Source organism: Heterocephalus glaber, unplaced genomic scaffold (assembly GCF_053883595.1).
Source record: "Heterocephalus glaber isolate CG9 unplaced genomic scaffold, H.glaber_assembly_v1.0 deba00001457, whole genome shotgun sequence".
In the NCBI taxonomy this organism is placed as follows: domain Eukaryota; kingdom Metazoa; phylum Chordata; class Mammalia; order Rodentia; family Bathyergidae; genus Heterocephalus; species Heterocephalus glaber.
In genome coordinates this window covers 1,221,134-1,236,060 of record NW_028258305.1, presented here as the reverse complement: position 1 = coordinate 1,236,060, position 14,927 = coordinate 1,221,134, and the positions used below count along the sequence as shown (strand labels likewise).

General features: G+C 38.0%; 1 protein-coding gene across 2 annotated transcripts in view; it reads left to right on the top strand.

The window, feature by feature from the left end:
• Positions 1-14,927, top strand: part of Plek (pleckstrin) — a 91,724-nt gene that overhangs the window by 60,338 nt on the left and 16,459 nt on the right. The window contains exon 1 of one of the 2 annotated variants that reach the window (XM_004849941.4): positions 3,737-3,882. The exons of the other annotated variant lie outside the window; for it this stretch is intronic. Coding sequence (XP_004849998.1) covers positions 3,841-3,882 — 42 coding nt within the window. The 5' untranslated portion in view covers positions 3,737-3,840. Of the gene's footprint in view, positions 1-3,736; positions 3,883-14,927 lie in introns of those variants that run through there. 2 annotated transcript variants of the gene reach the window in all.

Below are 14,927 nucleotides of genomic sequence, written 5' to 3'. Positions count from 1 at the left end.
TAAATCTACTTAAAATGGACACAAAACTAACTTTTTCCATGGGAAGGCACTGAGGGATGGTGAAGTCCATTGAACAGTTTTCATTCTTGTGGGAATTACTTTCATGGCTGTTAGCTTTCCACAGTGTAGAGTTGTAAAATGACTCCAAGGAAAGGTACAAAGCCATAGAAATGGATAACCTAGAAAGATCTGCTGTAAACAATATATAATTTTCCTATTATATATAATAATCTTGTTTTCAAAATCTTAGCTTCTCCTTACACCAAAAAAAAAAAAAAAAAAAAAAAAAAAGAATCTCTCCAAGGTTGTTGATCAAATATGGGAAAAATCAAAGAGCAGAATGAGATTTTAAGTAATAATCCTGGACACACAAACATAAAAAAGATATTGGCAGTTTCTAATCATCTGATTTGGGAATGGAATCTGTCCCAAGATATTTGCTCACACTCTTGAGACAAAAGTTCCAAGTGATGACATTGATTCAGACCGTCCCCTTTACTGACCACTAGGTGTCGCTAAGCAGGCGTGAGGACCTCTGGCAGGATGGAGGGGGCAGTAGCGTTCACATCTAACCCATCCATGGTTGAATTGACTCATTTGGGAAATTTCGTGGTGTCAAGACATTTTTACTCTTGCACTTATGCCATAGTGACCACTATTCAGAAAGCAGAGATTGCTTTTACACTGTGGGCATCAACAACAAACCAAAAACACATGTTTCTGTGTAAAGGTTCTTCAAAGCCTTCTGATCACACTAGGACAAATGCAGGAAACATACCAAATTAGAAGTCAGTTGGTCAGTTAGACAAAGGAGATGAGAAATTCAGCCATCAAATGGCATTTGGTAGAGCTATGAACAGTGGTTTCCACTGCTTGTACAGACAGCAGATTGCATGCTTGAGTCTAAACACAACAAATCACCCTGTTTCTGATTTGCTCAGGTGCCATCAGTATTGACCACTTCCACTCCCAACAGTTTTTAATTCTTTATAATTAATTTCAGTGCAGTGAGAAACTGATGGCAAGCCATCGGATAATTTTATGTCATCTCTATTAGTGTGAAATAAATTTGAGAAGCTAGAGCAGTGGTGAGTGGTGATTAGAAAACAGCTAGAAGGAAAACAGCACATCAGTAGGCTCTCAGAGAATCTCAGGAACAGAACTTCCCCTAATTTTCCTAGCTCCTCAGATATCTTTGTGGATGTTTGCTGCTTACCCAGGGAACTTCGATTCTACTGCTTCTGCTACTTGACAGCATCTGGATATTACTTTGGGGGCAATCCCTCCCCAGTGAGCCCGGTCTACTGAGGCTATAAGTTCCCACACTGCACCTGCAGATACTGGAGAGGCCTAACCGGGGCACCAGGTTTGGAGGAGGCTATCAGGTCTGAAAACCACAGGAATTTTTTTTTTTTTTTTTGGTATCAGGGATCGAACTTGGGACCTTGTACTTTTGAAGCAGGCGGCAGAACCACTGAGCTAAATCCCTGGCCCCCACAGGAATATTTTCATACAGTGCCTTTAAGAGGTAGTCGCTTAGTTCTTGTTTCTTGGAACTCTACAGCTTCCCTGGTTCCTGTCCTACCCGAGACCTGTCTTCATTTCTCCTTCAAGTCCATGAACCACCCTGTTTTCTTCTGGAGAATCCCTGTTTGCCTGTATTAGCCCAACTTGGTTTCTGTTGATTACATCATTCTGTCGATGTTGTCATTTACAGAACATTGACTGGTATAATGAGGAAAAAGAACTAACCAGAAACCTAGTCCTATCATTGTTTCTGTAGCCTCCATGGAAATAAAAGGACTAGCCCAAGGAAAATGGAATCATGCCTTGAAAATGAAGAATAACCAACATTTACAGACACTTACTATAGACATGGTTCTAAACATGTATTCTCTTATCTAATCTTCAGAATGACCCCATTGAGGCACAGAGTGATTAAATCCCTTGCCCATTTCACATGGTCTGATTAATAGTTCTTCAAAGTTTATCATATGTAGCTCAGTGCCTAGGCCTTGGGTTCAGTCCCCAGCCCCCCTCCCACACGCACACACACAAATCGTTTATCCTATAGAATATAACATTTTAAAAAATTGTACTAGTTTTTTAGGGTCTGCTAAAACAAAGCACTACAAAGTAGGTGGCTTAAAAATAACAGAAATTTATTGTCTCACCATTCTGGCAGCTCTAAGAGAGAGCCCTTGCTTCCTCTTCTAGATTCTGGTGCTTGCTGGCAATCTTTGGCATTTCTTGGTTTGTCAGTTCATCATGACTATCCCCCATCTGTCACAATGTTGTGGTTTTCTCTCTGAGGGAGTCTCCACCTTTCCTAAGGCCTATCTGCTCCAGCTTGACCACATTTTCACTTTACTGTATTTACATATACTACCCTGTTTCCACATATATCATATTCTGAGGTACTAGACGGAAAGTAGGACTTCTTTTTTGAAAGATGTAATTCAATTCATTAACAAAAATGGTGCTAGAATTTGCTCAGTTATTGTTATTTTTTGGTGACACTGGGAATTGGAAGCCAGTATTTACCTATACTCCCACATTTTTTTTTTTTTTTCCTGAGACAGGATCTCATTAAGTTGACCAGGCTGGGCTAGAACATTTCAGTCTTCCTGCCTCACCCTCCCAGAGGGCTGGGATTACAAAGATGCACCACTGTGCCCAACTAGAATTTGTTCCCAGAAGATTTCTGTATTCAAACATCTTTGGGAAGCACTATTATAGCAGTCTTTGTGGCAGTACTTATCTTTGTTACTCTGTAAGGGGAGATGCCAAGCTGGACTATATGACCAGTTTCTCAAACATGTGTGATTGCAGACTCCGAGTGTTCAGAGGCAGATGCTCTTCTCGTGCCCGGTGGGAGGCCGTGGTGCCCTGGTTCCCCTCTGCCATTCTTGTGCGCTTCTTAGCTGCTGTGTTGCCTTGAGGCAGCTGTTCTCTGTGACCGCATTTCCCTATCCCCAAGATAGGGACAGTAATATACTTTGCTCTGTAGTTTTTCTTGTGAGGACCAAATTAGATGAGGTAGACTGAACCATATGCATAGTAAGTGCTTTGTTGTGCTAACCAGACGGTTTTGAATTTCTTGGCAATTCTTACCAAGCATTTTTAGGATCTCAAGAATAATTTCTAAGCAGGACAATTTCCAGTAAGGATTTCTTATTCATTTTCCTCTTCATTTTTTTCTTCTCTCTAGGAGAATTGTTTTCTTCATGGTAATAAAGCTTTGGGTCTGGTTTGGTGGTGCACACCTGTAATCTCAGCTAATTGGGATGCAGAGGCAGGGGGATAATAAATTTGAGCCCAGTCTGGATAACTTGGGGAGACTCTGTCTCAAAATTAAATTTTTTAAAAGGGCTGGGAACTGGGTGTAGTGGTGTCTGCCTGTAATCCCAGCACTATGGGAGGCTGAGGCAGGAGGATCACAAATTCAAGTCCAGCCTGGATAACTTAATGACTTAGCAAGACCTTGTCTCAAATTAAAAAAAAAAAAAAAAAGACCTGGATGTAGCTCAGTGTGAAGGTCCTGGCTTTAATCTCCAGTACAGAAAAAAAAATTACCTTGATTAAATATTGAATAGAAATGTACTTTTAATATCTCCAGCATTAGCAAAGCATGGGCTGTTTGGCTGTCCAGTTCCTTATTCTGATCCTCCACCCCAGTGAGGGGAAGAGGATGTGATCATGAGATCACCAGCAGAAGGGAAATTGTGAAAGAGACCTCACTGTAAAAGGGGCAGCCCACAACCTCTTCAGCTGTCAGAGGAGCCTGAACCCGGAGGACTTGTGAGAGAGTGGGTCCGTGTGTCAGTCTTTCCGTCAAACATGGAGCCAAAGCGGATCAGGGAGGGCTACCTCGTGAAGAAGGTAAGTAGGAGAGCCACCACAGAGCCCCTTCCTTACATAGGCGAGACAGACTAGCAGAGGACTGATGTTCAGCTTTGCACTCTGGCCCTTTCTTTCATTAGGAATGTTTGGTGCTATTGAGTTGAAAGGGAGCATGTTGCCGAGTGGAATGTTGAGGAGGGAGTGATCAGCACAGATTCCACTGCCTTCTGTTTCTTAAAAGTGGATTAATCCAGTTGGCACAGTTTTAACTAATGAGTCTAAGAATTCTAAACTGCACAGTTGGGAAGGTAGGGCCTCTGGTTAATTTCCTCATAATTTAGAATATCAGTATTAAGGACCACATGTGTGTTATGCCAAAAACTTCAAGTGCTTCTGCTGCAGAAGTTACTTAGAGAGACTGTTGATTTGTTATTTAAATTTTTCTCCCTCAGGGTTTTTTTTGGGTATGGGGAGGAGAGAAGAAAGGGATTAAAGATGAGTTGATGTAATGACAGAGTGATTATAACTTATTTCTTGGGCTATTTTAGAATTGATGCACAACAAATCCTTACTTTTTTTTTTTTTTAATGGGCTACAATCTCTTCACTTACAACTCTTAGTGAATTTGTACAGTGGGCTGTCAAGTTAGCAGATGCACCATTTTAAAGATTAGGAAATAGAGACCCCAGTGTACTAAAAAATACTTAGTCTTGCTGATGTGGCATCAGGAAAATTGAATGCTGTTAAGGCTGTTGGTCTTTCTTCTCATGCTGGGTGTGTTCTGAGCTGTGAAACTGCCCAGCATGGAGAATTCACACGTCGGGCTTGTTGGCATCCTGTGGGCAGCACCTCTGGTACAGCATGCTCACACTGCACCACATGAGCTCAGAGTTTCTGAAATGAACTGGGTTCAGTACCTTAATGTAACTCTCTTTTAGAGCATTTATTTGTTTTGTGTTTTAGCCTACAGTGTTCTACTTTGAAGGAAGTGAAACAGCATTGTTGCAGCCTATCTCTGTTTTTATTTCAGACTGGAAGGGATCTTTGACCATTTGTCCTAACTCCCTCATCTGAGATCTTGGATCTTGGGAGATTCAAAGTCACATGGCCATGACAGAGTTGGGACCAAAAAGCCACTTTCTGATGACTCCTGGGTTTCTGACTCACAGCACTGAGCTCTGTTCGTACCCAGGATTTTCCTAATACAAATTTAATCTAAGTTAGTGTTTGCAGTATATTTGCAATGGTGCAGTTATGTGCCCTCAGCTGGTGTTCTGTCTGACTAGTTGTAGTTTGAAATATCCTTTGGAAAAGACACACATGCACACGCAGAGGTGCATGTAGATTCTCTGTGATGGGCAGAAATACCTTCTAAGAGAACCAATGATAATTACTGTTAATTGATTTTGGGCTAATATCTGAGAAAAATGAGTGAATGGAAATATTTTCTGCAAAGTTTTGCTCATTTTTGTTTTATAGACAACTAAAAAACATTTTTCAATAAAATTGCTATTATAAAATTTGTATGCTCATATTTTAAATTCCCAAACTACAAAAATATAGAACATTAAATCTGTAAGAAGTGACACTGTTTCACCAGAAACAGGTTGATAGAGTCAGGGTTGTCAAGCATATAGATTTAAATTAATAAATAGTTTTTAGTGAGAGTAATTCTTTCATATTAGGCCTTGTGAATGTCAATCTAGAAAATGTGCCTAGAAGAAAATATAGTAAAAGTTCATATTGAAATTTCCACAATTTATATATTCTATAATTTTTATGCTTAAAATGTATCTCCTCCATATTATTTGTTTTTTTGTCTGGGACCACTTGAACACTCTGTTGTAATAAGATTCTCAATTTTGGTATTTTGTTTTTGTTTAAGTGATTTTTTTTTTTTCACTGCTATGGGTCAAACTCAGAGCCTTGCACATGGTAGGGAAGCCAGGCGACACTGGGCTATACCCCTAGTCCTCTAATGTGGCATTTTAAATAAATGCTTGTTTCAGAAATTTTCCCTACTTCACTTGCTGAAGCTAAAATCTTTGAACCCTTACTATAAGCTAGCCACTGTGCTAAGCCCTTTAAATATATAATTTCCTTTAATCTTTATAATGGGAAGTAGTAGGTACGTTATCTTCATTTTACAGATGAGGGTACAAATATTTAGAAAAATTTAGTAATTTGGCTAAGTAATTTGTCAAAGTGGAACCTATAGGACGTAAAATTGAGATGTGAACTGAAAACTAAGACTCCAGATATCATTTTAGCACAGTGTGCCATTTCTGTATTGGTTACTTAATGTTTTATTGAAAAATTATTCAACCTGGAAAAGTTCATTTATGTAAAAAATATTCTACTAAATAGACAAATGTCCTTGCTTTCAAAGAGGCACAAGACAACCATTTGTTTGGGATGTTATACAAGTAAGAAAGTATATGATATGATTAACAATGCAACAGAAGATAAGGTTTAATCTAAGCAGCATCAATTTAAAATTAACTTCCTATGGGTGTGGGAAAACAGGTAATAATAACTCACAGTTCTGCTTTAATTACACAGTTTGGTTCATAAAGCAATTTTCCCTTGAATTCCAGTCATACATCAGCCTCTGAAAAGAGAAGCTCCAGGGAAAAGGGAAGTCAAAAGAGGTGTCTTCATGCTCTGTGATGTGTCCAGGAGGGGTGATAACACAAAATGCCAATTGCCCAGCTCTCAGCCATCAGTTGTGGCTTCTCTCAGCAAAGCTGAGCATACACAGTAAGGCACCTCTGATTTGGGCATTTGTCACCTTGAGCTGGACAAATCTCCTCAGTTAGATTATGAACTGTGAGAGGAGAGATTGGATTTCATTTATTTTTTATGCTCCCAATATCTGGAAGCCTAGAAACTGTTCTAACAATTATTTGTTATAGCAAAGTTTTCAGAATTAGAAAAAGAAGATAACTTCAACTAGGATATAATCTTTAAATGATCATGTAAAATATGGCTCTAAGATTTATTACCATTTCTTTATTGGTTTGAAGGTGGGGCCCAAAGGTTGGCAGATTTATCTGGAAATGTACAGCTAAAGAGACATAGAGACAGCAGTTTCTCTGAGACCGATGTATAAAATCTCAGGGTAGAAAGGGATGCTATGTGTTTAATTAAACTTCTCATCTGTGGCTCCTGCTCCCATACTGAAGATTAAACACAGGCCCTTCGCACTGACATCCCTACCCCTTTTTATATTTTTTAAAATTCTAAGACAGACTCATGCTACATTGCTCAATTGCCCAGGTTGGGCTCAAAGTCTGCATTGTTTGAATTAACCTATTAACAAGTATTCTTGAACACTTCTCTTGTCAGGAAACTCACTATTTTTCTCTGAGTTATGCAGAAAACTTTTTCAAAAACCTCTACCTAGTGCAGCTTTGAAACAATCTAGGGATTTCACACCTTTGACGACAATTCTCATCTGTTCTTTGTCCCTTTTTGGGCTAAACCTAGCCAGTTCTTTTAGTAGTTCAGGAGAGATGGTACCATCTTGGCTTTCTCTTTTGAACAGGCTCCAGGTTATCTGCATCTTTGAAGGTCCCTGCACTCAGTGTCGTTCTCCAGGGCATTTGAGAAACATAGATTTACAGGGAATCAGTCGTATTCAAGAGTGCTTACAAAGTGCTAGTTATTGATTTCAGTGATTTATAAAAATCATTTTATTTAATTTCCCCACAACCTTAAAATATAATTAGCAATATCCCTGTTTGTCAGATGTTAGAAGATGAGCTTTAAAACGTTGCTCCAATTACATTGCTGCAAAGCGTCAGGGTTGGGATCTGAGACGGAGCCAGCCGGCTCCAAGGCTCCTGGCCAGCTCTGGCTGTGCCTCATTGAGAGTTAGAATGCCACCTGCCTCGCTTTAGATCCTGTACCATCTATACAGTCCACAGTGCTTAGGGTTTTTTCTTTTCTTTTTTGACAATTCACATCAACCCGCTGACTCATAGAGCTCCTTTTCCCCCATATTCCTATTTCCCCAAATCTTCATCAATAGATTTTACAAATCTTTAAAAAAAATCTTACCAAAGAAAAAGACTGTATCTTATTTAATTTCAATTTGCATTTCTTTGGTTGCTGTTGAAGCAGTACATTTTTATAGGTTTTGGAACTAGGTAATTCTTCTTTTGAAAATTGCCTCTCTATATCACTTGCCCATTTGAAAAAACTGGAAGTATTTTTCTATTTCTTATCAACTCTAATGAATTTTTAAAATGACTTTTAATCATATGAGGATATATTATAAATATCCATGTATTTTCATTTATTATTCAGTTGTAGTTTGTTTTTAACATGTAGAAGCTCATGTTTTATATATGGTCAGATGTTTTGTCCTTTATGATTTCTTCTTTTGGTGTCATCTATTCTATTGCTAAATCATACCAGTCCTGTGATGAAGAAAAGTTATTCACCAGAAAATTTAAAATCTGGATCAGCATGTAAAACCCACCCATTGTGAACATGTAATCATACAGGTTTTGGTGCATAATGGGAAAAATGGACATATACTGTACACACACACACATGCACACACTGAACATCCCTACTATAAAAATCTGAAATCTGAAGTGCTCTAGAATCTGAAATGTTTTGAATTCTGACTCTACCACAAACGCAAAATTCCACACCATGAAACTGTTTCATGCATAAAATTATTAAAAATATTATATAAAATTACATGCAGGCTGTGTATATAAGAGCTATATAAAATATAAATGAATTTCATGTTTAGACTTGGGTTCCATCCCTATATATCATTATGCAAATATCCCAGAATCTGAAAAAAAATCAGAAACACTTCTGGTCCCAAACACTTCTGGTTATCATTTTGGATAAGAAATACTCAACTTCCATCTGTCTGTCTGTCTGTCTATCTATCTATATCTCCATTAAAGTGAGGTTTATAACTAAGTGGTATAAAGAAATTGATCTAGATTCCAGAATTACTCACAGTAATTCAAGAACCAAATTGAAGATGACATCTGAAGAAGAGAAAGAGGCAAAAAACTGGGAATCAAGACACTCAGATTCTAGTCCCAGTTTCATACTAAGCAGACAGGTATATTAGACCAAGTCACCTAAGGGGGCCTTACTTTTTAATCTATATGGAGAAAGTGTTGTTAGAGAATTCTACATTCCTTTCTGGCTTGGATATTCTATAATCACACCTCTAGGTTTTTTCTTTGGTGATCACCACGAGTTGAGGGCAGAAAAAGAAAATATAGGAATGGCTGAGAGGCTAGCAGAATGAAAAACTGGTGGTGCAGCAATTTCTGAAAAGCAGAGAAATCATGGTAAATTCTATCATCCTAACCTACCTACCACCATTAAACCAGAGAGAAAAGTTCCAGCTATGTAAATGGCCACATATATCTTGTTTTATAAAGTGTCAGCCTCCTTATTGTGCATAATGACCCTGAATCCCTACTGACACCTCCTCCTAACAGCTAGCTGACAGCCCCTCGGGCTATCTGTGAATAAGGAAAGTGCACTTGGTAGCAGAAGCTTCTATTGTTTATTGAAGGAAAACAGTACTGGCTGACCTCTACCAATTCATCCCAATTCCAAGGCCAAAAACCCTGAGTGACTACTGCAGGTATTAATCTTAGGTATGCCTGAAGTTGAATATTATACCTAAAGCTTGAGAGAGTTTAGCAGTCATCTGGTACAACTGCTATTCCTGAAGCTCTGTGAATACGTCTTTTTTTAAAAAAAATCTTATTTCCAATTACTTTAATTCTTATTAAACAGACTTATCTATATATTTCCCTAAACTGGTATTATAAATTTTAACAAATTATTGTGTTGAATGTTGTAAATTTATCAGATTTTCCCAATTACTTAAAAAAAATTCAAATCCATAGAGACATCAGAAAACTAGTATCACTATCCATATACCTTTTACCTAGATTCATCCTGTGATCATGGATGGACACATTTATTTTTTCTCTCCCTCTCCTTATATTTCTATATAATCACACACACACATAATTTTATGTTGAGACATTGGAGAGTAAGTTGCAGGCATCATTCCACCTTGTCTCTAAATACATCAGCATATATCCTCTAAGAACAAGAACATTCTCCTGTATGATCAAATGCCATTGTCATACCCAAGAAATTTAACACCAATGTAATGTAATAATCTAACTCATACACTGAAGTAATCTCAAATGATTCAATTAATATCATGCATAGCTGCCTTATAAGTTCCTACTCAACTGAGGACCATGTGTTGCCTGAATATGCTATTTTTCCAGTGATTGAGACAGGTAACCAAGATGGAATAGCTCCTTTCCACAAAAACAACATGAAGGTTGATGTTACCCTATCATTGTGTACATTGTATATTACTTCCATGAAATGAACTACCAGAAACTTTGTACAATCAAACAGAAGAACATTGTTTCTTTTAATTTCCTTCCCTTCCCTTCCCTTCCCCCCCGGCTTCTGTCTTTTCCTTCCTTCCCTTTTTGTTTTTTTGAGACAAGGTCTTGCTATGCAGTTCAGGCTGGACTTGAACTCACTGTGTAGCCCAGGCTGGCCTCAAACTCTCAGAAATCCCTCTGCCTCAGCCTTTCAAGTGCCGGGATTACAGACATGTGCCACCACACCCACCCTAGAACATTGGTTCTTAAATTGCAGGATGGTACGATACAATAAAGCATATAAAAATGCCATGTATTTTTACACATTTATATGTCATGTACACAACACATAGATCAAGGTGGAGACATTTTTAGTATACCATAAGTGTTCCATCCTTTCCCTTTCTACTCTATACTCTCATCCTAGATAACTACTATCACAACTTCTTGTCAATTATCCTTGTTCTCAAACTTCATATAAATGGAGTCCCTCATAAGTACATTTAAAAAATTTTTTTTCACTTACTATAACATTAGTGAAAGTTATGTATGGTGTAAGAGCACCAGTGGTTCATTAAATTGCTAAATTGTATTCTGTTTTTTAAATTTACTAAACTAGTAATATGTATTTAGGTATTGCATTATACAATTTACTTATCCATTCCCCTGTTGATGGGCATTTGATGTATCTTGCATTTTTGGCTACTATGAATAGAGGTTCTACAAACAGTCTTGTATGGAACCCATTTCACAACACATACTCATTTCTCTCAGATATATGTCCAGGAGTGAAACTCTTGGTGCACAGGGAAGATGTGTGTTTAGCTTTAGCATAAACTGCCAAACACTTTTTCGAATAGGATATAATATTTTATACTCCTGTCAGCTCATGTACAGGAGTTTCAGTTATTCTACCTCCTTGCCAAGTCTTGCTCTTCTTAAGTTCTGTACATTTTAGGTACTCTCATGTAGAGGTATCTCACTGTAATTTGAATCTGTGTTTCCTTGATATAAATTATGATGTTGTAACAATTTTTTAAAAATTAACTTTTGGGTATTTTTCTTTAGTGACAGGCCTATATAACACTTTCTCATTTTAAAATTGAATTTTTTGTACTTTTCTTATTGATTTACATATATTCTGGATATGAACCTTTTTCAGGTACAAAACAGGAAGAAATTTGATTAAAATTATTCCATATTTTGGCATAATGTCTGACCTTGTCTATTTTTGAAAAGGGAAATAATCCACTATTATCCTGTATTAGTTTTCGGACCAGACAGAAAAAAAAGATGCTGTGTTTTAGTTGAAAAAGAATTCTTTGAAAATAAAGGAAATGTTTAGACAGCAAAGTGATAGTCCCACAGTATTTATCTTCTTTGCATAAATAGTCTTCTTTTTGGACAACTGGCCCTTTATTTAGAGGCCCTTTGTATTTTGAGATAAGCAGCAGGAGCTGCTGGAACTGTATGATAATTCTATTTTGTGGTAGTCATGACAGGGCAAAGAATCTTATACTCTTCCTTTTTCAAAGCTGTCTCGACATACAGATCATAAAGGGAGAATTCCTTCATTTAGTTAGAATGGATAATTTATTGCTAAAGGGGCAGTTGGCATTAATCTAAACTGAAAAACTTTTTAAAGTAATGATTTTCCTCATTGACGTGGGTAATATCTTTGCATTTTAGACTATTTTGGAAGTTATTTTCATACAGTTTAGCCAAGCCAGCACACAAGGCTGTTGTCTGGGATTTTTCTTTTCTTTCTTTTTCTCTTTCTTCCTTTTCTGTCTCTTCTCCCTCCTCCTCTTCTCCCTTCTTCCCCTCCCTGCTTTATCCTTGGGATTGACCCAGGGGTTCTCTACCATTGGGCTGCATCTCCAGCCCTTCTTATTTTTAGATAGGGTCTTGCTAAGTTGCCCACAGTGGCCTTGAACTTCCTGCCTCAGATTTTCAAGTAGCTGGGATACAGGTGTATGACAGTCTGCACCTGGCTGGGTTTCTTCTGGACATCCATGTTCAGAGAACATTTGATTGGACCAAGGGATGGAAGCAACTGTAGTGTGCACACTGCCATTTATCCATTTATGGCTTCCATGCCCACATTAGACACAGCTATTGGGTCAAGACACTTTCCCAGTTTGTCCAGGTTCAGGACTCCACTGTTACACAGTCTGAATTGCCATTTGGGGTAGAGTCTATTCATCCCTGAACGGATGAACACAATAGGCAGGCTTGGGAGCATAAAATAACCCATAAGAAGTCAGCTTGGAGCACACATGAGAGAAGAGATCTGATCATACTTTATTCCCTTGGTAATGGCCCATGAGGAGCTTATGGGTTCATTGTAGATGCATATATATTGTTTCTTGATTTAAAAACAAATCCAGAAAAATGAAAGTCCTTGTCTCCCATGAGGCTGCTTTCCTGAGTAGTTCAATCATACAAATATGGGTCATCTCTCTCCCTAATGACCAAAGCTCTGCTATTTATTAAGTCCTAGATGTGTCTGTAGAATAATTTCAAAAAACATGGTTATACATTATTATTTATACTCTTACATTAATCACTTCCATATAGCTTCTTCATTTACTCTTACTTATTCATCATTTCATAATGTAATTGTAAATTACACCCATTTGTTCTATAAATTATTTACTGACTACTTGCTTGGCAACATCATTCTGTGGTAGGCTCCTTCTTTCCAGAAACATAGTTTAGTGGCAACTTCAGAGACACGGTGTCTTTATAAACTTTACATATAAAATGAGTTAAAATACACCTATATACATGTATGCATAATGTATACATTATATATATATATGTATATATGCATCAACTACATGTTTTGTTTTGTTTTGTTTTTGGTACCAGGGATTGAAGCATCAAATACATGTATACACATTTTACCCATTATGTCAACATAATACTTGCTAACATATAATAAGATAGAGTTATCTCCCTCTTAAAAGAAGAAAAAAAGCTGGCTTAGAAATTAAACATTTTATCCAGGTGTGGTGGCATGCTCCTGTAACCCTAGAACTTGGGAGGCAGGGGCAGGAGGATCACTGCGAGTGCAAGGCCAGCCTGGGCTACATAGTGAGTTCAAGGCTAGCCTGAACTACATAGTGAGACCCTGTCTCAAAAAAAAAAATCAAACTTTCCCCCCAAGAATATATACAACTGATAAGTGGTCAACATGAAGCTCAAATGCAATGCAGGCTTAAGTTCTGACTCCAAGTCATTGCACACCTTCAAGCATTCTAAATACACACTGGCCATGCAATGATGGGGCAGGATGCAAGTTCAAGGGTGACCCCTGAACCTTGCTACACCAGAGAAGGACTAAAGAGAGAGAATTTTCTTTTGCTCACACACCTTTTTCACAGCCCCCAGCTTTCTCAGTTGTTACTCTGCATTGCAACTGGCTACATACTCTTGAGTGTCTTCCTCACTAACATGGTGATGGTGATACTGGCTCGTTACCATTTTCCAGGAATTTGAGAAAGGATGAAAGAGCAGCTGTTTATTGTGCTAGAAATCGTTCATGATATTTAATAATGCAATATCAGGACTTAACAGTCCTGGCCACATTATTTCAATTAATATGTGTTAGAAACCTCTGAGGCAGTTATTTTTAGTGCTGGGAGAGCAGCTAAGGGGCTTCCCCATGTTTGAAAAGCAAGGAAGTAGTGGAGTCGGAAGTAGTTTGCCTAAAACTGACCCACCTTGCAACATGTTAGGCTTACAAGTAAAAGCAGATGTGTGATATGACCAGATCTTATTCATACCCATCTCTGGTGAGTAGGGTCAGGTGGCCTATAACCATATTTTGAAAAGCACTAAGAAAATAACTTCTTATATTGACTTTAGAGCATTAAACTCTTTCTTCAATTCTGACAAACACGCCATGAATTGAAATTTTCTAAAAGAAAAAGGGCCGGGGATTTAGCTCAGTGGTTCCGCCACTTGCTTTGTAAGCACAAGACCCCAAGTCCGATCCCCTGCACCAAAAAAAAAGTAAAAGAAAAAGAAAAACCTTCCAATAAAATACTGACAATAGCCATTATTCTATTTTTTATCTCTTCAAAATGGGAAGTTAAAACATTAAAAATATGGTAAAATATGAATACAAAGAAATATGAACTATAGGATCATGGGTAAGAGCTAGTTACAGAAGAAAACCTCGCTGTTATTTCTTAAACGTAGCAGTGGAGTGAGAACGTGGTTCCTGGTGGTGTGAACCACGCATGAAAAGGGAGGAGCAGGGGAAAGGGACTGGTCACTCTTCTCAGTAAAGTGTGATGCATGCTAACATTTGACAGTTTGGGCAATAATCTTTTGCATTATTTTAATAAATATGCATTGCCCTCAATATCATGAGCCAATAAAAAGACTTAATGATGTCAGTGCCAGAGAGAAGAAAAGATAACCATACTGAAGATGATTAAATAAGGCAGCCTGTGACAAAGTTCCAGAATGTGTGGCATAATCAGTGAGAATAGCAGGAAGTGACCCTAAGGTCAGTGTGGGAAGGTGCATTTTGGGAAGGCTTCTTCATGAATGAGGCAGCTATACTGAGCCTTTAAGATGGAGAAAGATTAGTCAGGAAAGAATGAGGAGAAGACAGATTTGGGAAAGGGCATTCCAGAGAGTTGTATTTGCTTGAGCAAAAGGCTA